General features: G+C 35.9%; 2 protein-coding genes across 5 annotated transcripts; one reads left to right on the top strand and one right to left on the bottom strand.

The window, feature by feature from the left end:
- The first annotated feature begins 261 nt into the window (after positions 1 to 261).
- On the top strand, positions 262 to 15,364 carry LOC126380553 (tubulin monoglutamylase TTLL4-like). 4 transcript variants are annotated; one of them, XM_050030040.1, is made up of 14 exons: positions 262 to 570; positions 1,389 to 1,754; positions 1,973 to 2,222; positions 3,621 to 3,811; positions 4,835 to 5,079; positions 5,703 to 5,951; positions 6,243 to 6,517; positions 6,599 to 6,933; positions 7,005 to 7,224; positions 7,623 to 7,772; positions 8,177 to 8,275; positions 8,444 to 8,651; positions 8,825 to 8,892; positions 11,939 to 15,364. In XM_050030040.1, exons 2-14 carry the CDS (start codon positions 1,528 to 1,530, stop codon positions 12,320 to 12,322), a joined length of 2,901 nt encoding a protein of 966 aa, XP_049885997.1. In that variant the 5' UTR covers positions 262 to 570; positions 1,389 to 1,527; the 3' UTR covers positions 12,323 to 15,364. The 4 variants fall into 4 exon arrangements, with proteins under 4 accessions (XP_049885997.1, XP_049885994.1, XP_049885995.1 ...); XM_050030037.1 differs by having other exon boundaries at positions 262 to 1,152; XM_050030038.1 differs by having other exon boundaries at positions 262 to 1,152; positions 11,977 to 12,283.
- On the bottom strand, positions 15,345 to 16,431 carry LOC126380584 (uncharacterized oxidoreductase TM_0325-like). Its single transcript, XM_050030110.1, has one exon. It carries the CDS (start codon positions 16,277 to 16,279, stop codon positions 15,518 to 15,520), a length of 762 nt encoding a protein of 253 aa, XP_049886067.1. The 5' UTR covers positions 16,280 to 16,431; the 3' UTR covers positions 15,345 to 15,517.
- Between the last annotated feature and the right edge of the window lie 5,854 nt (positions 16,432 to 22,285).

Here is a 22,285-nt window from a genome sequence, read left to right as displayed (position 1 = left end):
AATGAAATGTTTCCACATTTTTAACATAATTACATTTAAAAATAAATATTATTTTTAGTAAAATATAAAAATAGAGGAATTAATTTTATTTTTAAAACAATTATAATCCTTATCAATAATATTGGTGGCGGAAAAATAAAGAACCATGCGGATCTCTCACTCTTACATAGGCTATATAAATGGGATAAATTTGACGACGTTGAAATTGTAACTTGCTCTCAGATTTGTAACTATTTGTAAGTAATAAATAAAAGTGGGTACGATTGTGTGCGTGCAGCGTGAAGATGTAAAACGAATAAATCTTCTTGTTTGATTTTTTTGTTTCAAAATCAGTAAAGTAACGTTGTATAAATAATATAAACCAAGAGAATTAAACGCGTACTACATCATACATACATGTAATTCGATAGAGGAAACGATTTATGTATTTCATGTTCTAGTTCGCCATTACTATTATGAACATTGTACAGCGATATTTTAAATTAAATGTACACGAAGACGAAGCTTTTATGTGCTTGTGCATGTGAATGTACCTACACCTACACATCGTAGAGCTCTATTTCTGAAGAGGTTTGTTATTCATATTATTTGGAAAAGGAACATAATTTTCTTTCAATTTTGGCGGGAGGTCTGGCACGTTGTTTCACGCTCTTTGAATGGCGATCTGTCATCTGTCGCCTTTTGGCCTCGACGCCTTTATCTTACGTCCATGTTTCAACGGTATTTAGTCATAAAATTAGCAGTGCTATAGTGAAATTTCTTGTGCGGTGTGCGATCGATGTGGACATTCGACGATGCGTCAACGTTAGGCGCATCGGATATGGATAGGCGAGCGTGCCCGAGTTACGAAGCCGGGTTTGACGCCTACGATCCGTTGAGTTCTGTTTTGGAGTGGTCTGGACGGGAGCCGGCACGTGTGCTCCGGCGGCGGTGCCGCAGTGAGGGAGTGGACCGCTCGCCATACGAGGATGTTCCCTTGCACCGTTCCGCGGACGGTGTACCTCGCTACCACAGAACACTGCCTAACAAGAGCCACTTTACTCTGAATACCACACTCGAGGCCCATTTCGACAGATACCGCAACGAGTGTTCTTTGCCTGCTGCAGAAAACGGCGACTACATCATGGCTCACGATCAAAATAGACATCAAAGGTAAGGCACTAAATTTAAACATACAGATCCTGTCCCAGATTTATGGAAATATTATTTTAGAACCTACATTTCCATACAACGGAGCAGTTATTTCACTAGTAAGTAATATAACCTATGTTCATTCATATGCTTGGGCTCATTGCCAAGATGTCACATTATTACTGAAAAGCCATGCGGTTTTTTTATACATTCAAAAGAATGTGATAATGATTACAACTTCTATTTTGTCACTGTAGGTACCACCAGCCAACCAGACCAAAATTGCAAAAATCCAGCCCCACTAGACCTCTACTAGTTACAACACTATCCAACACAAAAGTGGAGGAAAGTCGTCTGCCAAAAGTTGAAGAGTTATTGGAAAAAGTAGACCATGATATGATGGAAGTGCCAATTACAAAACAACCTCTAAAATCAATACTCAATAATCCATTTCCCAAGTCGCCACCACCAGGAATATTAAAAAAAACGAAAAATAGATCTTATCAGGATCCAAGAGAACCTATAAGGATTCCTGAGGGTCGCAGGAGACAACGTGCTTCTAGCGAGTCTGACAATCTCTATAGCCATTTTCCTATTACTGCTCCTATACCAGGATATGATAGGTTAGTTATTCCAGAGTGTATTTGCATTGTAAATCTTTCATAAAATAGCTTTTTGCTCATTTCATTAAATCAAATAACTGCTTCCAACATTAATGTTAACAGGAAAAACATGGTTTCAGTGCAACATTATACATCACAAAATAATAATGTTATTTAATGATTATGCCTATCATTGTTAGCGTTTTGTAAAATTGGATTCAAAACATTTTGAATTTCAGTCGGGTCACAGCGAATATGAAAAGAGCCAAGGACAATACTGGAACAGGATATTCATATGGGAGTGCTATTGCTACCCTTGGTAATCCGCCTTATTCAAAAAGTCCTGCTAACTTCGCCAGAGTCAAAAGTAGCAACTACAAAGAACAGCATCATGTAGCAAGTGCTAAACCTGAGTGCCACAACATGCATGTGTTGAGAACCACTGCAATCAATAATGAGACTGTAGATGATGACCCAGTTATTGAAGGGGTAAGTTTCTTTGACTTGCATGATAAATTAGACTGTAATTTAGACTCTTTTGTTTGTAATTACTGTTATATATGTTTTTTTTTTTATATAAACCTCCTTGTAAAAATATTATCTATGAAATGACTAAAATCACTGAGAAAAATCAGTGTGGTCAATTTACTTGGCATTTATATGCTAAGAACTTAAATCTCAACTTTACTTTGAGAACATTTGTTCATTTTCTGAATAATCAATTTAAGTCGACCAGTTTAGGTGCTGACTCAGAGTAGAATATACTGTTAGCTATTAGTCTTACATAAACTATGATAATAGTGTCAACTTTTATAAAATTTATTTTATAAGTATGACCTTGTGTAATATTAAATGGCAAATTTTAAGTAAACTGTTTACATAGTTGTCTAGCCATATGTTCAACAAGCAGAAATGATGGATTTTTTAACAAAACCTGCTTTTGGGAAGAGGCTACATAATGGCTGATGTTTTTGTGCTGTGATGAATTTGGTAGCTAATTGTAAGAGTCATGCAATAAGTGTTAATGAAGTTTTAATTGTGATTTCTACCTTTATCATATGGTTGATAAAAATCTGTTGAAAAAAGAAACTGAAACCCAAGTCTTTGGTTTACACTGATTAACAAAATTCAAAGCAACATGGGTAATATTTGTGTATGTGTTATTATTATTTTCTTTATAATGCTGACTTGTAGTGTAGACCTTCTTGATTTTATATTTGTAATTAAACTGCTACTTGGTTTTATCTTGATTAATCTTGTTCTAATGTCTTGGGGTATATTCAGAACACTTATTTTATTGTGGCATCAATTCACAAGACCGGGCGTCATGCCAATTGTACGAAATGTCAATACGATGCATTATATCTGTTACTACGTTTAGAGATTCTGCGACCGATAGTTGTACAGTTAAATATCTGAAAATGTGTTTTTAATGTTCTAAAAGTAATTATCTTAAGGAAAATTAATGGTTTTTCTTTAAATTTGGCACAATACAAAGTGTTCCATTTCTAAAAGTTGACCTGTATTACTTAGCCTTGACATGTTTTGTGTGGTTATATTTGAAAGCACTTTACGCGTTCACGTGTGTACAAGGTACAACAAATTACAATAAGGTGTCTTAAGAATGCAGTGACTATTGCCAAGTATCTTACACAGTGCTTTTATATATTACATTATAATATAGCTTAAGAAATGAGATCAATGCAATGAGCGAAATATAAGATAGGTTTTCACTTCTCTGGCAAACTATTTTTATTTGAAGATTGTTTTTTTGCGAATGTCATGTACGTAATTAAGAGTCAAATATGATGGCGATATTGTCATTCAATAATTCCGAATTCTCTTTTGTTAGTTTTATAAATGTTCAAATTCACTTTCGATTATCAGCCACTCCAAGACTCGCCCATACCTACCTGCCCAGCGGTGAGCCCGGCGTTACCGGTGAGCTCGGTGACAGTCATACCACCGGTCCCGAAGAAATCTGCCAAAACAGTTAAAAAGAAAACTAAGCCCAAAGTTAAGGCCAATGGTAAAATGAAGTCAAAGGCCGAAATTGGTGGCGAGACTGAAGCTGAAGAGTAAGTACTTAGTAAACAGACTAGTTTGGTGCTTTGTTGGTTTGCTATTAGGAAATAATTCCGGGAAATTCCAAAAATTCGGTTATTTCTCACCTGGAACACCTGGTGTTATGAGCACACCCCTCATTTTGTTGTTTCTGAATGTTTTCGACCTACGGTCGCCTTTGGTTGAACTCGTTTAACTTCGTGTAAATTCGGCTAAGCCTTAAAGGGAATGCATCCTGGTTAGGTCCAATTTTTGGTACCCCCATATCACGTCCCCCAAGCTAAGCACTAGCTAGAGACTGTAAGAAACAGCAATGGTGGTAATAAACATCAGTCAGTCAGTCAGGTACCTTGAGGATATCGTACTCGTACAAGTCGTGAATACTACGTACTCGTATATGGGGGAAATGTAATAACGTCCAAAATAAAAGGTCAAATAACTTTTCAAAATTCAGCAACAGGAACAGTTTGCTTTGGAATTTGGCGGTGAGGCGGCAAGGTCGCATTAACTTGTATGTGGGTAACCCGCTGATGCCTAACACAAGAACACTGCGTCGTCGCCGAGCGGTGCACCGCTACAAAATCCGTTCTTGATAGAATTATCGCCAAATAAAACCCTAAATTGTTATATTAGTTTTCTTTTTTGTGGGTAATTGTCTGTGATGATGACGTAATATAAGTAACTAAAAATATATTTTAATTTTCGTTTTTTTTAGCTGTATAGAAATTAATCTAGTAATAGATATTGTGTGAAAATAGGACTAAATCGAAAATTCCGAGATTTCCCGGTTACTTGGGGCCTTAGTCTCCGGGATTTCCGCGACTGAAAAATCAGTCTCGTTTGAATTCCCTATTTGCTATTCTACGTAAAGCTAGACAAAGTAATTTTAAAGTTACCATTGCATTGAATAGGCGTCTGCATTGATTTTTATACGCTGGTAACGATATCACACATTCGTTGTACATCGCCGCTTCTAGCTGTACGCCGATGTTTTTGAGTTTCCAATACTTACTAGAATTTTATAATTGTGACTCCAGCGCCCACAGTACATCGCCATCGCCAGATCCACCAATAAATAATTGGGATATGGAAACAGATATTCTCATAGCTGAAATAGAGAAATTAGAGAAAATGACACCGTCGTCAGCCCAGAAGAAAGATGAACCGGTTGAGCACATTTCCAGTACTAAATTGCCAGTAAAGCCGGCAGTAGCACCAACTCCGGCACCTATACCAGCGCCGCCACCCGCACCAGCACCTGTTAAAAAAGCGACGTCGAAGGGCAAGTATTTAGTATTATAAAATTATCGAATAGTGATGTCGAGTAGAAGATTAAATTAACATAATATCTGTTACAGACAAAGTGCCGGTTAACAATAGTACCTTTCTAACCGCTTTGCACACAACCAACCCATTTAGATCTCTACCATCACGCAAAGGTGGCTACCGAGACACTCAGTTATACTCCCTTATTAATGCTGTTTTTAGTAACTGTAATCAATTATTTGCAAATGAGAGGAAGTTTTTTACATGTAATTGTTAACTATGATATACTATATAAAAGTAGCCATTTGCTATGTATTGTGTTGCTGGGTTAGAATTATTGAATTACGTAAAATAAGTATTATATATTATTAAATTAAGTAAATTAATTAAATTAAGTGTGATGGTAGTGCACAATAGAATCTGATATTTAGATGATGATGATTACATATTACTTTTATTAGTGCAACTTGTAGAACAATAGAATTTTTGTATTATCTATAGATAGAAATACTACTTAATTATTGGTATGAATTTTACGTTTTTTAGATTTTGGCTTTCCTTAAATTATATGTATGGGCTTATTGATTTTCAATATCAGAAAGAGCAAATTATTGAATTGATTTGGTTTTACATTTGCAGATTCTCCAATGCATATGCCTGATGTAGTGAGCAACGCCCTTCGTCCCTCATTGTTCCCTAGAGTCCCGCCTTATTTGAGATTTATCAATCACGACGACTCTCCTTGCCTTAAAATTCCTTTGCCAATTCAGAAGCATCTCAAATGGAAACTCACTACCATCACCCCCATCGTTGTTAAGAAAACCTTAACAAATTCAGGTTTCCGCCTTGTGAAAAGCGAATGTGATACTGCAGAGTGCCCTCAAGAAGGTAATAAAAACCTTAGCTTTGTTGCCTTAAACCTTAGTTTGTTAGTATTGTTCGTGAAATGATATTTTCAAAGTTGCGGAAAGAAACTTTGTAATTTCTCTACTGCCATGCAAGAAATTAGCTTACAACTTCGCAGGAAATACCAAATTATCATTTTGCGTGTTCTATGAGTTTTGTGAACTGATACGGATTTATTATAAAACTGACAAAAGTTTTGCAGCATTTTGTAATGAGCCTTGCAACAATCAATTGGCATTATCTACTTCAACTTAATTTATTATGATTTTTCAGAAACTATTGACTGGATAGGCATTTGGGGGAAACATATGAAATCGTTGATGTTCCGAGCAATAAAAGATGGCCAGAAAATGAACCATTTTCCTGGCACTTTTCAAATTGGTCGAAAAGACCGTTTGTGGCGAAATCTTCAAAAGTTAGCGAATAAGTATGGAATAAAAGAGTTTGGTATTATGCCCAAAACGTATGTGCTACCTCATGATTTGAAATTGTTGAAACATGACTGGGAGAAACACGCGGAGAATAACGAGAGGTGGATCATCAAACCGGTAAGTGGATGGTAAGGCAAAGTCAGTCTTTTTACAATTGTTTATACGAAATAGACATACTGACAGTTTCTAATATTTCAGCCCGCGTCAGCCCGGGGTACCGGCATCCGCGTCGTGTCCCGTTGGACGCAAATCCCTAAAAAGCGTTCCGTAGTCGTTCAGCGTTATGTATCCAAACCGTACCTGATTAATGGAAGTAAATTTGACATGCGCTTGTATGTGTTAGTTACGTCCGTGCACCCCTTGAGAATTTATTTGTACAAAGATGGGCTGGCCAGGTTCGCCTCAGTGAAATACAATGATGAGCTGGCGTCACTAAACGACAGATACATGCACTTGACCAATTATTCAATCAATCGATTGTCTAAAAACTACACTCCTAATGAAGATTTCTCTGCCTGTGAGGGACATAAATGGTTAGTATGAAATATTTTAATCAACGCGTGCTATTTTCTGTGCTCTATAAAATTGAATGTATATCTTTTAGGACGTTACAAACCCTGTTCCAATACTTGAAGACGGAAAGGCGCGTTGACACTGACGCACTGTGGGAGTCGATGAAAGATCTTGTTATAAAGACTATTATATCGGGTGAAGGCAGCATCAGCTCTCTAACGAAGGCCAACGTCACTTCCCGGTACAACTGCTACGAGCTGTTCGGCATTGACGTGCTGTTGGACGAAGACCTCAAGCCTTGGCTACTGGAAGTGAGTTTTATTAAAATTCCTTGAAACTTGTTTATCAAGTCGTACTAAATTTATTCAGAACCACGAATTTATCAAACAGAAAAAGTTCATGACAAATGCTGGACAAAGAAAGTATTTTTACGCTAACCATTTTGGCACTTAGCCAAATTGACAGTTAAGTGTTATAACAATACGATAGATTTACTTTGCATATCATTAGATTTCTGATTTAGTTTTTCGTTAATTATCACATCATCTATTCTGGAAGTAGGCGTAGGCTTTGGTAGTTCTTGAACAAGTTATAAATCACAAATAGAACTGTTCGATGAAAACCTAAGAGTGAAAGATATAATTGGTTTAATAAATAAAGTAGATCATGTTGGGTGTAAATTATTTAACGTTGTAATAAACTTTTTTAGGTAAATATCTCTCCCAGCCTGCACAGCGCGTCGCCCCTGGATATCCACGTGAAGGGGCCTTTAGTGACTACAGTGCTAAACATAGCTCAATTCCAAATTCCGGTCAAAACAAATCTCGAGATGCTGTCCAAAGAAAAACCTCACAAATTGGTAAGTTGATATTTCAGAATTTAGAATTGATTTTGTACACCAATGTTGTTTGTATTTTTTTTACTCATAAGTAATAGCTAGCTTTTCATTGGTAATTCTGATAAGAATACAGGGTGTAAGTGACTGGGAGGAATACTGAGAGGGATCATCCAGCTCATTATTTTGAGTTAATATCAAGTAGAATTTTCCATTTCAAAAGTATAGAATTGAAAATAATTTAAAAAAATAATCATGACTTTTGCGACCGATATTAACTCCACTTGATATTAACTCATAATCATGGTCTGAATCATCCCCCTCAGTATTCGTTACGTTGTCACTGACACTCTGTATGTAGGTATAAGTACTGCGAAACTATCGGATCTTTAGTACTATAGTGTGTACACGAAAATTGTGATTTTCAGGGTGGCTTGCCTTACGACAGCAGATTGTATACCATATATTTGTCCAAGGAAGAAAGGGACAAACATATAATTTATACGAATATGGAAGATCGAGATATGGTAAGAATTAAGATATTCTGAATGTTGTATTTTAATCGTTTACTGTTCTACTCGCGTCGAGATGTGAGGATGACGAATTTTTATGTACCTGGATGAGCATCTCTTAGCTGTACTTGTTTCTTTTTTGTGCAATGTATTTGTATTTGATGGGGGGTTATAAAATTGCAGTACCTACGCGACATTTTGTCAACGTTGACGCCAGATGACGTGCGTCACCTCATCCAAGCGGAGGATGAACTGACGCAATCTGGTGACATGGAACGCGTGTTCCCGACATGCCACACTTACAAGTACCTCGGCTACCTGACCGGCCCCCGGTATTACAACCGGCTGTTCGACGCCTGGGAGACACGGTACACCATCCACAGAGACTCTGGTAAGTAAAACAAACAACCTTATAGCTGCGCTTACACTCACACTCCTATATATTACGGATAAGATATATTTACTTTGTTTAATGTAGCTAAGAGTTACGGAAACCATTATAACATACGCGATTGTAGTATTTAACTCGGAAAACATTATAGGTGTCGATATAATGCGTTGCAGGTATTGAGCTCCTGCGTAACCTGTGCGACATCGGCTACCACCTGGAAGTGCCTCCGGTCCCTCTTAAGGTAACTGTCTCTTCCACTGTCTCGGCCGTGCACAGGCGGGTCCGACAGTGGCTTCACCTGTTTCTCGCTTTCGTCTCGCTCTGTCTTACTATGTTCCGGTTTTGGTGATGTATTCTATCAGTTTACATACATTTTGTCATCTTCACAAAGTAACTTCTCGTTTCAACTCGTAATCACTTCAATAAGTGTCTTTACATAAGTTGTGAAGATCTCAAAGCGATATTTTATTTATGTATCATTTGGTTATGGGCTTTTATTTATACCTATTTATATTATGTGGTTTATTTTTTAAGTATATCTTACGTTGTTATTACGATAAAGTAATACGAAACACAATCAGAAAGCCGGTTTCGAACCATATCAAACTAGTTTTAATGTGTAGGTTATTTTAAGTTAGGACTTCTTTAAGTTAGGAATCAACGGGTGTTGTGAATTACAGGGAAAGGCTGCAGTTAGTGTGGTGAGATCCCTTTAAGTTAATTCGGCATGTCATTTTTCTTATTTAGACATTTCTTGCTTAAACATATCAGTCCAAAGCCAAAGTGATCACAAAAAGAAAAAAAAAACCCGCTTTGGATAAAAACTTCATCTCAGTGTAACAGAAAGGTAGCTTTTAATCATGGCATTTATTTTAATCAAACAACTTTCATCGAATTATTTTGTCGTTTCTATACGTTTTTTTTCTGGCATTTGTTAATGTTTTAATGATACAAATTTTAAAATGATCCGATTGTGGCTGATTGTCAGGGCAAAGTGACAAGTGCGCTCAGGCGAGCATACTTGGGTTGTAAGACCGTCGCTCACAGTAAGTGCGTAGAAAACTGTAACAAGGCAAAACCGTTCCTAACAATGTGTATGGCTAAATTGAAAAATGGGCGGCGTAAACTAGTGCTTGATCGACATTGAAAGTGGAATTTTACGGACGCTATAGAAGAATAGAATTTAAAAAACATTATCTTAGACGTTATAACAAAATTGAGAAAGCTAGACTTTGTGTTGTTTAGACGTAGTATTTTGCTAAAGTGTAAAATAACCATGACAATGTGACAATGAATAACGTTTTTAAATTGTAGGATTTATACCAATCTTATTGTTGTCCTCGTAGATATACATAAGAAAATGACTGAAATTAGATATTACTTCAATGTAAAAATGTTTAATGACGCATGGATAAGCGAAATACGATAGTGTGTCAGTTGAAGTGTTGCAAAAATAGATGTACGATTTGTACGCAAATAAATTCGGTAGAAAAATATAGTTCAAGTAATGTTATAACATAGTCGATGTTATTTGAAATTGTTGAGATGTGTCCTTGCGTCCGCCCGCGGCTTCGCGCTCAGTAAATATTCCGACCCAGTACATAGATGTTGTAGAAATGTTAATATATTTCTTGGAAAATGCCGATATGATCTTTAGGTAGATGTGTATTGCTGCAGTAACAAAGGATGTAACCTGTGTTTAGGGTTAAACATTCTGGAATTTACTTCTTTAAATGATTGTACGAATATAGTTCCTTTTCTTGTTATAGTTTATTTACTTAGCCTTTTAAACCTAGCAAAACTGTATAATGTTACTTTGTAATCTATTTACAGTTTTATTTAGGTACGTCTTGAATATGAGAGGTATTGTATTGAAGTTGTAATATTTGAAGCAAAATTAGTAGTTTCTGAACGTAAGTAATGTAGGTGCTCTTTAATTTTAAACAGTATCGATTTAGATAAATATTACTTAACGTTGATGTACCAAGTCAATAATTGTATTTAGATTAGGCAAATTATTTTGGTTGCTATTGTCATCACATAATTGGATTTATAAGTAGTCGTTTCATTTATCAAATAGTACTTAAATATTTAATTAGTACTTACATGTAAGTATATTGAGCTAGTCAGGTTTATTACGGTAACTGTAAACTTTAGTTACGTATTTTAAAATTTTATTTATTTTTTATTTTTAAGGTTTAGATATGTTTTGTACGTTTAAGTATTTATTCTACCATGCTTTATGCCTAACGTTATGCATTTAATTCATTAGTTTTGACTAATACTCTCTTTTTGCATGCATTTAATCGTGTCAGACGATATTAACCTTTCATTGTTTGCGTTTGCCATTTGACAACATCGTGTCTATACTATCCTTCCATTCTTAATGTAGGGCGCATTATTGCATGCAACGCATACATTTAACATGTGCCATCGCATCCCAACAGTGCACCCTTCAACCACTCACTATATTAATGTGCTGATTGTTCCTCAATGCTATTCGGACACTTAACTGTGATCATTTATACCTTATGGTTACATATCGAAAGTCACTTCAAGACTTGAAATCTATGCTCTAGAGAAGCTTCTTCTTACGTAAATCATAATCTCCATACCTCATTCAAGTTGCAGATTTGATATATCACAGCCCATGGGTTATTTGCCATGGCATTATTTTCATCTCATTGTGGTAAGCTAGACGATAATATTTACCTTTTTTCTTCTCAATGTTCAGCATCATCTAAACCGGTAACAATAACAGTGCCAAGCATTGAACAAATGCCTTCACATGTTCTTTTTTTCATTCAACAAAAGCTTCAGCAGAACTAAACTTCCTTAAATAATATCGAAGTAGGAGTAAGTACGGAATAGTATTTTGAAATAGATTGTAACAGAAATTGAAAAGCTAAAATATATTTATTTTTGTCCGAATTTTATTTTATAGCTAGTTCATTTACCATTGGATAGATCATACCCTCATTATCATCAGCACAATTCTAGCCAACATGTTGCTTTACAAACGTTACGTAACTGTCTCATCAGTAGGACAAAATACAAAATTATTTTAAAGCAGATGACTTGTAGATGGTTGCGCAACTGACGGTGACCGATTTAACGAAATACATGCACTCATCTATGTAGTCGTGGATTGGTGGCATAGTAGTACAGTATTGTTGTTGTTGCAAGGGACAGTTAATATCGGTTGTAAAGCGACACAGTTGGCAAGTGAGTAACGGTGCCTTTCCCCTGCCCTTGCCCCTTCCCGCTCCCGCCCTCTGGTGTTGTAGCGGGCGGCGCCTCAGCTGAGCGCGTTGGATCGTTGCAGAATGATGTGGACGCGCCGTCACCGGTTGCTTCGGAGCGGCCTTCAGTGCATTCCATCCCATCGCTGGAGCCAGCGCCCTCCTCGGCTTCCTTGTCCACCACGGCTCGCACCTGTGGCGACGCCATCGCGCAGCCGACGGTCCCGCCGGCCCTCGAACCGCGTGCATAGCACTACGTCACCAAATCTCCGTGCGACCGACGTGGAATCTTCAGACAGTGCTCACATGGATATTACCATCGCATCTCGAAAGAAGTCCGCGAGTTCAACGGAAGATATCTGTGCGGATCTGAACAGAAATATACAGTGCGCGGAGATGAGCGAATCGGTCGCCCAGAGTGTGAACTAGACAGGGACAATAGGAGACCTCAGCGTGGCAATGTCGAAACTATATTGATCTTCTTTACGTGCACGCGGTAACATTTTAGATAACGAGATAGAAAAAAAAACAGGAAAGTGCATGAAAATTTTAGTTATAGGTAATCGCCCGTTATTTATATTTAAAATTCCAAATCAGCTTTACTTTGTCTTGATTCTGATGTACGCATAGTTAACTTTTAGTTAAGGGGAGCCCACTAAATTGCGAGTTCCTATTGATGAATAATGTCGACCACGGATCGGAGAGAGAATATTAAAAATATTTAACATAATGCATGAACAACTCGTTTTTACTATTATTATCTGTGAATTTTTGTAATTCATTAAATACTTGGATTTCGTTTAGATTATTATTTTGTAATATATTCTCTCAATATTGATGGGCACAACGGGCCAACAGCGTTGACACAGTTTTTATTGAAGAGAACTGTGAGGGTATATTGTAAAAGACTTCGTTGTTTTCGTCTGTAGGAAAGACCGTTTTGTATATTTTTCACCATTCATCGTGTGATGCGTATAAGAACATTAAAGTAATAGTGAAAATAATGATTTTGTTATCGCATTTATCTTGTCATCATGTACAATGACCAATAATTTATTTTGCAGACATTGTGTAAAATTTTGTAAAATTATTATAAGCACTGGTTTTAATTAATCTTAACGAAGCTCTTTCTGAAAATAGTGAAAGAATTTGGACTACTACAAATCATGACACTATAAATCATGAAGATAACCATATAGACGCAAAGAAGTCTTTTATCGTGAGACTAAAAGCATCAATTCCGATATTATATTACTTATAGGTAAATCGATAATTATATTCTTCACTTTTGGACGGGAAAATTTAATAACTAGATATTAGAAAAAAAATCGTAAAATCTTAAGACAAATTAGACATGTGATAAAGTTAGATTTTGGTGTTCAGTCTGACGTGGTAAGTGTTTAGAATAACAGCAACTCTTGGGTGTTCATATAGAACTTTTAGGAAAGAAAAATCGTATATTTGGCTCAATAGAGCGTGCGGGATATGCGTCATCGTAGAGGTTAAATGACTGATGATGCAATAATTATTCCAATAATACGTAGGCCGTAAAACAAAAAAAATATGTACGTAATTGACTGAATTGAAATTGATTCCACCATACACTGTATAACACGAATGTTCAATAAAAATAGCTGTAAATAATCATATAAATATATATGATTCCGAGTTATATTTAAACATCGTTATTGAATACATACATTCTCAGAATTAGAAACAATTTATTACTATTATGTAGAAATATTAAAATATTCTATGGCATTTCTTTCACAGCCGATTAATATTTTTTGTACTATTATCACACGTTGTTACAAGTAGTGCATTTTCTATTTAGATGAATATATCACGGCATAAGGATTCTCTTGACAGGATTTATTTAAATTACACCTTTTTCAAATTACATTGATTACCGATCACGGTACTTGTACTTCTAGTACTGTAAGGACAATAACAGGCCTGACGAGTAGCGTCTGAATGGAAAAAGCGCAACTATATATTTTCTCTCATCAATACTTAATTAGGTTTAACGCTAAGGTTTCCTCTGCAATAATGTGTCGTAATTCTAAAGAAAATTTTATGAATAGGTTAGGTGACTATAAATTACAATGTGTTCATTGTAACTTAGTGTTGCTAGAGTAGATGTTTGTCACGACTGTATCCTCGTGATTTAAAAAGCGTTTAATGGAAGAAATGTCTGGTATGAAGTACTACTATGTATGTATAGAGAAAAATATATGTTTTGAATTTTTTATTGAATCATAAGGTAACTTACAGTATGTTCATTCCTTAACTTTGAAAATCACAGTGTTCTTGTTTCTATTGTTTTAAAAATATGCATGCAGTCGTTTACGGAAAATGAAATCATTAAAGTTACCGCTTTTAAATATTTTTGGATACGAAAATAAACTTCGAAATCTATAGGTATTGATGTCTCTCTTTTCTGGAATGTTGTTTTTTTTTCTGTACTATTATTATATATCGGTCCATTTGCGTACTATGTTCATATAAATGGTATTAATTAGAAAGAATTTGATCCGTCATCTGGAAGACTCCGCCCGCGCTTTATACTATCTCTTTAATATCTACAAAAGCTGGCTAACCAAACTGCTAAAGCAAAACTAGCTCAACGGTTCTCGTTCGAATTGCACATGCACTGCATTCTACAAATATTTAGACTTCGCGTCTATGAATTTCCTATAAAATAGTGTAAATAATGTATTAGCTGGTTTGTCGTCGAACAGTGGTAACCTTTGTGAGAATTATTATCCTTAGGCGGCTGTTTACTTTTGTATTGGAATATAAAGATGATGATTTACATAAATTATTTAGTGCGTTGTAATAACCTTTATGTATACTTGATTATGATTATCCAATTGAGTTTTTACAATTTACTTTACTCAATAATTTAATTTTTATTTTTACAGCTGATTTCGTTTTTATTTCATATCACAAGGTGGTGATATTATTTTATAGTTACTTTTATTCCGCATGTAATGGCAACCAAAGATGTCGCACAGTCATACAGTAGTAACTCCTCCTCTGTTGATGTTTATCTAATCCACTCTGTTCTTCAAGCATTTAATCTAAATGTAACTGAGAGTTAAGGGACAGTTCAGAATTGAATTCTTATGAAACTGATTAAAAGAGAAAACCCTTTGGACTTGGATTTTTATTCCAAAAAAATGCCTCTGGTGACGAGGTGGTGATTTTCCGTCATAGAAATTTATCATGTTGAAACAATAGGTAATAGGTATATCATATTCTGTCCAGTTAATAGTTTCATAGAAGATACGTGATCTCGATCAGATTTAAGTGAAGTATCACGTTTATTAGACGACCTTATTTTGAATATTTGATTTAGGTCACAAGGTAACATGTTTTGTAGATAAGGGACAATTATGGGTAATCTTAACCTACAGTTTACATATTGTGTGGAAATCAGATTAAAACATTGTTTCCCAAAAAAACATTTATTTGCGTATTCTTTATAACACCAACATGCTTCATAAAATTTCAATACATAACACCTATGACTAGAAGCTACAAAAGTAATACTTAATACAGAATACTTTTACTAGGGTGCCTACGTAATAATATTGAATGATTGTTCTTGGTTGCTAAATGTTATCGCAGTGAGACTCCTCCGTCAATGACGTAGTTAGATCCAGTGATACTTGCAGCTTTATCGCTAGCCAAAAATGCTATCAGGGCTGCTACCTCATTGCCTTCCACCGGTTTCTTTAAAGGCATATTACCTACTACGTTTTTTACAAACAATTCTAATTGATCTTCGCTTAAACCTATACCTTTCAGTAAGTTAGTTTTCACAAATCCTGGATTAATAGAATTAACCCTAACACCATCTGGTGCTAACTCTAATGCCACGCATTTCGTGAAGTGATCCAGAGCAGCCTTAGAGATGTTATATGCCAATGCCATAGTACTGGGCTTTGTGCTAGCGATGCAAGAAACATTAACAATGCAACCTTTACTTTGGATTAAGTGTGGTACTGCCAGCATAGTCAAATGATAAACAGATCTCATATTTGTTGTCATAACTGTATCATAAGTTTCCATGCTTGAGTTTTTTACACCACCCATACCAATCACTCCTGCATTGTTAATCAATACGTCTAATTTTCCGAAATACTCTACGGTTTCTTTCACAATTCTCTCTACGCTTTCGTCTTCAGTAATATCTGCTGTGATGGTTAACGGCTTCTCTCCTTTTGACTTTTCACAATACAAAGCAATTCTTTTCAAATTATTTTCATTTCGGCCGACAAGGGCTAACTTCGCTGATTGTTTTGATAAATGTATAGCAGTGGCTGCTCCAATTCCGGAGCTAGCGCCGGTTATTATCACAACTTTTTCATTAAACTCCATGTTTAGTATTTGGATGGTGGTATTAGATTACAATAACACAATATGGCCAGCGTGAGAAGGAACACGTATAGGAAGGATACGACGCGGAAGGGAAGAGAGTATATTTACACCTATGTAGGCCGTAGGCTTAGCGTTGGTATATCTAACGTCAATGTTGATTGGGAGTTAACTAGTATTGCCATTTGTAAATATTATCTTATTTCTTGATAACAACGATTCCACAATGCACGACCAGGGGGGATAACAATGGGCATTGGTGCGTGCGACAGGCTTTTAAATGTGCAAGTGGGTTAATCAAAATTAATTCTTTATATAAGGGTTCTTTTTAGAATTCGGAGTAGTGTTCATAATAGAATTTTCAATACTAGCAACAACGAGTGTAGCGTCTGCGTGAAGGTTATGCGCGCGGCACGTGATGTGACGCGCCGCGCTCCGCTCGGTTGCGCTGCGCTGCTGTGACGTCGGCGATTCACTGTCCTACTTCGTGATTCGTTGATGAATTCACTAAACGATTTTAATGGTATATGAAACAAGGGCGATCACACAATTAACACTTCGATATACAGTAGGTACTTACATAACCCTGAAAACGATAAGATTAAAAATAAAATCATATAGGTAACCATAAGTTAAGGCGATTTAAACTAGTTCAATAAGTAGACAGGTACTTACTAAGTAGTAGCCTTGACCAAACGTGCCTTTCGAAGCACGGTATGATGTAATAAGGGTAAGGGTAATGTCCTAACCAAAAATTAAGGCTTTTGTTAGACGTGTCGCCACAGAACTGTATCCAGGACCTCCGAATTAATTATTATAATATACCTATCTATAATTTAAATAAGCCCGAAAACGTGCCCGAAAGCATCGCACTGGGCTTGTCGACTACTTATTAACATGTGGCTATCAGTAGGTATATGTATTCAGACAAACACAACTCAAGTCAGTGATCTCTATCGGTGTGGGCAGAGATAAAATGAATTTAATTTTGATTGAATGAGAACGTAATCTGCACCAATTTCCCTCATTTTTCGTTCCAGCTACATTATAACTAGGTATAAATAGGTATCCTTCAGTAGTGAACTTACATGTTCTTCATGTCTACCAATCCTGATGCCAGGGTTATTTTGCAATCGCCAGAGGCCCCTGACGTGCTATTATTCTAACTTTCGGACGCAGGTGATTCAGGCTGCTCTGTCCTAGAGATTTGTTTAATCTCTTATCTATTACCATCAGTTGAGTAGGTATTTCTGAGCTGTAACATGACACTACTGGAGGTTAATGAGACCTTTGTATTCTGCTGGTTCCAGGTGATGCTGCGTATCACATCAGGTTAAGTATTAATATTACTTCGTCTGCGCATGTATCTTTGTAAACTATAGCTCTTTATGAATTCTCAGACTTCAAAATAGGAGGTTATCAAACCGTATGTAATTATGTAATATTGTTGGAATTGCGCAATACCCAAGTTCATACTATGTTAGTCTATGTGGGCTTCTAAAGGTGTATGTATGTTCACGCATTATGCTGACAAATTGTATTGCAATAATATTTTTTATTGGAAAATGTGTTGTTTAACGGAAGAGCGCAAGTTTTTTAAAAATCGGCGTAACAGTTCTAAAGTTATGGACAAAAAACCATTAAATTATGGAAGTAAAACAATGAACTCGTTGATGTCTTTTGTATGAAAAAATCAAAAGTAATAAAAAGTAAGAAATAATATTTTTTTGAAGGTTAGTTTAATGGTTTTTTTATAAATACTTAGTTTAATTTAGTAGTTTCAAATTACAAAAAGTCAAATAATCCAACTTAAAATTTGTTGAATACAATATTTGAATCTAAAATTAAATTCTAAAGTCGAACAGCGAGTTCTACCCTGTAATCCAGAATTTTTCTCGGAACTTTATAGACAGGGTTGCGGATGTTTCTGGTCCGCGGAGGTCCGTGTTGCACTATGGATTGCGCCGCCTTCAACTTTAAATTCTGACATTGTTTTCAGCAAAATATTTCATACTTTTTTTGTTAGACGTAATTTAGAAGTCTATTTTTTATAATTCCTTTTTGTTAATGTTAGGTAGTACTTATATCAAAACTTTTTTTAAAGAATAAACGTGTGACTTGGTGATGAGAAATATGACCGGCCTTTGCGAAAGTTGCTTAACTTCAACAAACACAGACCGAGCGCGTTTACCGCTGCGCCACCGAGCTCCTCGCTGCGCCACCGAGCTCCTCGCTGCACCTGAGGAGATAACAACAGTAATTTTTTTATTTTACAATACAACAACGAACATTTAATTTTTACCTACCTATCTACTTTTTTCACAACTTCATATTTATAATCTAATATCTCGTCAAGTCACCGCATGGAAAGTATGAATTATTTTATGGAACTTTTCCCAGTAGGTATACAGTTTATGAAGAGAATTACAAGGCATTTCAAGATAGTTTTGCAAACTAAACATAGTAAATCATCTTGTATCCGTTTATGGGCCAAACCATTCGTCTTACGTTACCTACATTTACATATAAAACATTTCAATATATCAATTCGGCTACGATTGCAATTTGTGAATGGTGCCCATAAATAACTATTTCCCGTTTGACACATGGCGACCCTTCGTTTAAGCGGGCAACATAGTGGTCTATGTTTTCCCGCTATTATTTGACAGATGCGTCCTGAATTTGAAAACCGGAAGGATTTTTCAAGCCGACCCGCTTAAATCAAGTGTGAAATTCAATTGAGCGCCCATAAATATTGTCGCTTTGAGAAATGTTCCCGGCTTCCTTTTATAGTTTTATAGTTGCAGATATTTTATTCCGATTCCTTTTTCACTGTAGGTAAGTACTGTAAGTATACAGGGCATATAGTAATATTACGATTTTACACCCTGGATCCGCCCATGGATGATGTAAGTACTGTACACATTTTATTTTTCTTATTAACCGTAAGTATAGTATCTAATCCTAAGAATGCAGACTTATAGCATTATTTATATACTTAACTGCGCTATCTTTCCGCAATCGACAGCGGTAGATCTCAGTAGAAAAGTCATAGATTCGGCAGTGGCGTATACATAAAAGATTCAGCTTTATGTTCCTGTACGAAGCATGGTGCCGTTAGTGCGATGTATAGCGAGTTACCGCTGATCTATCGAGTAATCGGGCGATTGCAAGATAAGAAATACTATGCATGTCCTGCTTTATCTTAGTCTACTTTGGGTTTTAATGTCTCAGGACTGACGGTTAATGAATATCTCATAGGTTTATTTTTACTTCGATCTTACACTGATTAATTACCAGCTAAAAATCGATATAAGTGTAAGTATAGGTAATTGTGATGCAGTAGTAGGTATACTTTTTATGAGGGCACTATGAAAAAATATTTGTTCTTAAATAAACAAAGCTGTTTTTTTTTCACAACCAGAAGTAAATTGTATGTAAATAATATACAGCTCGTAATTAAAAGTGAGTGCGCGAATTTTTCTCAATTTCGCCGCGATCCAATAAAGAAATGCAAATGAGGTGCGGCCAAGAATTATTGCTGAGATGAGTAGGGCTGTGCCGTTCAGTGTCGATGTCAATTATTTCCTTAAACAATATTTAGATGAACCAACTAAACGTACTTACCTAAATAATAGCGAAACTAGTTTTATAGAGGCATTAGTGCCTAATTATCTTTTATGTTATGCATCTGAAATTCTTATATTTATCAAATATGGTTAGTACTATAGGTATTTTAAAATACATTAGTCCGACGTTTATATCTGGTTACTCCATGGTCTTTATTAATTGGATATATTTTATAGCCAAAGTTTTTATTTCTAAGTGTTCTAAACGAATGTGTATGTTTGTCGATATATTTCTTGCGCCGTCTTGCCTTATAGGGCCCCCTTTGGTATGTCGATTGTAAAAAAGTTTTTATTGCTAATTCCCTGGCCATTACATCTCTACGCTTATTTGGGCGTTTTACTGCCACCTCCCGACATCGGCGATCCGCCTGTAAATGAACTTCGACGTTTGTTTTACTATCTAATGGGGTGTTTACGCTCTTCTGTGGTTACTTTTTGATTACAACAGTTTTGTATTCATGGATTCAGTACAATAAAGTTTTTATTTCTTACAATACTTATAGGTATTTGGGAGTAATTAAGTTTCGAAATTCGATTGGTGATTTGTAGTGGGCATAGGTAAGTTAATTTAGAAAGTATAGTAGAATTACAACTACATTTATACAAGCGTTTATTTATTATCATGTGTAATCAAATGATAGTGCAAAAGCATTAAATCATGATTATGTCAAGGGGAAGCAAATGCATTTAGACGGCCCGTCTGATGGCATTCTTGTGCACCCATAAAAATATTTCCACGCGCGAAATGAGGGATTTAACCCTATTAAATGTTTGGTATATCGGTAATAAAGTTATTTGAAAATTTACCGTGATGCGTGTTTGCAAGCTAGTGTCTGGAACGAACAGACGTTAAACGACCTACCGATATGTACTTGTGTAACGAAGACTAAAAGAGTAGGTCCTACCTACCTATACATTCGTTTTGTCCAAAGTTTAACTGTTCGATTTGTTTTAGGTACGTTCAAGAAGATTTATTTTGCTAGCAGGTAGGTTTTGTACTTATCATTCCCCAATTGATGATATTTAGTAAAATATACTTAATAAGTATAAAGTAGTAGGTATAAGTTTGTTGTAACTTATACCTACTGCCTAAATGCCTTTACGTAGAGCTGGACATTTCTCGATAGTTATAAGTAGGTATTGTAGTTTTTATAGAATACCTATTTAGGTTGTTAATTAGTGAATTAATTATCCTATGAGCGTTCAGAACTCTTGTATTTATATATTTCTATTTTATTATTTTTTTATTTGTTTTTTTTTTATGTTATCATTTTATAATTTTATACAAGATGTTGCACTGTCCCGCACCAAATTGTAATAAATGTTCCTTTCCACTGGTTACCTGGAAGAAATTGCAGCTTAGCAATAAGGCCGCCAGATTGTACTGTATCTATCATCCATTGTGTGCAATAAAGTATATTTGATTTGAACTCTTCGACTATCGTGGATTAGATTAAATACATGTTTACACACTACGCGAGCTACAGTAGTGTGGTATGTTTGGTGGTAGTTAGGTACATGTAATTCAGTAAGGGTGTACGTCCCTCGCACGTGATCAGCATCTTCCACCGAACCTTTGTTAGGGTGTCACTACATCTAAAGGACGTCTCACATTCACATCTTACAGTGTCTGCTAACCATGTCAAATTATTTTATTTAAACAGATAATCTAAGGTACGGTTACGAGCACTTTGGAACCATGTCACATTAACGTTTTTGACGAATTGAACTGTAAGTTTCACTAATTGTCAAATATGTTGGTGCGACAGGGTTTTAAAGTGGGTATAGGATGTTGCTCAGGACTGTACCGTAGAACGCCTAAGCTTGCATGGTTGGGGTGACATCTTTTTAAACATACTTGTCTGTATTATTTGTACTTAACATTGTTTTACGAAGTCCTAGTATGGGATCTCTCATATCGAATTAGCTTCATTGATGCGATGCAACTGACTAACCCGACGGAGTGAATTGAAATTGTCAAATTAAAGATCAAAGCAGTCGTATCTTATATGTTAACTTAAGGTACCTATATATCTTAGGTATAGAATAGGCTTAAATACTAAAATCCCAGGACACTAAAGACCAGGTTTACGATTCTAAATTACGTGGCGACAGCACAAAGCTTACTTTATGTGTTACCTGTATGATTTGAATTTTATCATCTAACAAATAATTTCCCTTGCCCCAATTTAAAGAAAGGGAGTCTTGGAAACACTTTTTTTGGTGAAATCCGCATTGTACGTATCTACGTGTATATAGCACGTAGTAATTCCTTCGGCGCCCACGTCTCGTCTACGTGACCGGAATGAAAGCCTCGAGGAGGCTTCGAGGAGGCAGTAATATGACGGTAGGCGGATGGGGTGATTAGTAATGAAAATCC

Source organism: Pectinophora gossypiella, chromosome Z, assembly GCF_024362695.1.
Source record: "Pectinophora gossypiella chromosome Z, ilPecGoss1.1, whole genome shotgun sequence".
In the NCBI taxonomy this organism is placed as follows: Eukaryota; Metazoa; Arthropoda; class Insecta; order Lepidoptera; family Gelechiidae; genus Pectinophora; species Pectinophora gossypiella.
This window is presented reverse-complemented; position numbering and strand designations above follow the sequence as displayed.

Coding starts and splice junctions, on each gene's coding strand:
- LOC126380553 (XM_050030037.1), top strand. CDS start 779: ATGTGGACATTCGACGATGCGTCAACGTTAGGCGCATCGGATATGGAT. Junction 5,080..5,702: donor TAAAAAAGCGACGTCGAAGG/GCAAGTATTTAG, acceptor TTACATTTGCAG/ATTCTCCAATGCATATGCCT. Junction 7,773..8,176: donor AAGAAAAACCTCACAAATTG/GTAAGTTGATAT, acceptor TGTGATTTTCAG/GGTGGCTTGCCTTACGACAG.
- LOC126380584 (XM_050030110.1), bottom strand. CDS start 16,279: ATGGAGTTTAATGAAAAAGTTGTGATAATAACCGGCGCTAGCTCCGGA.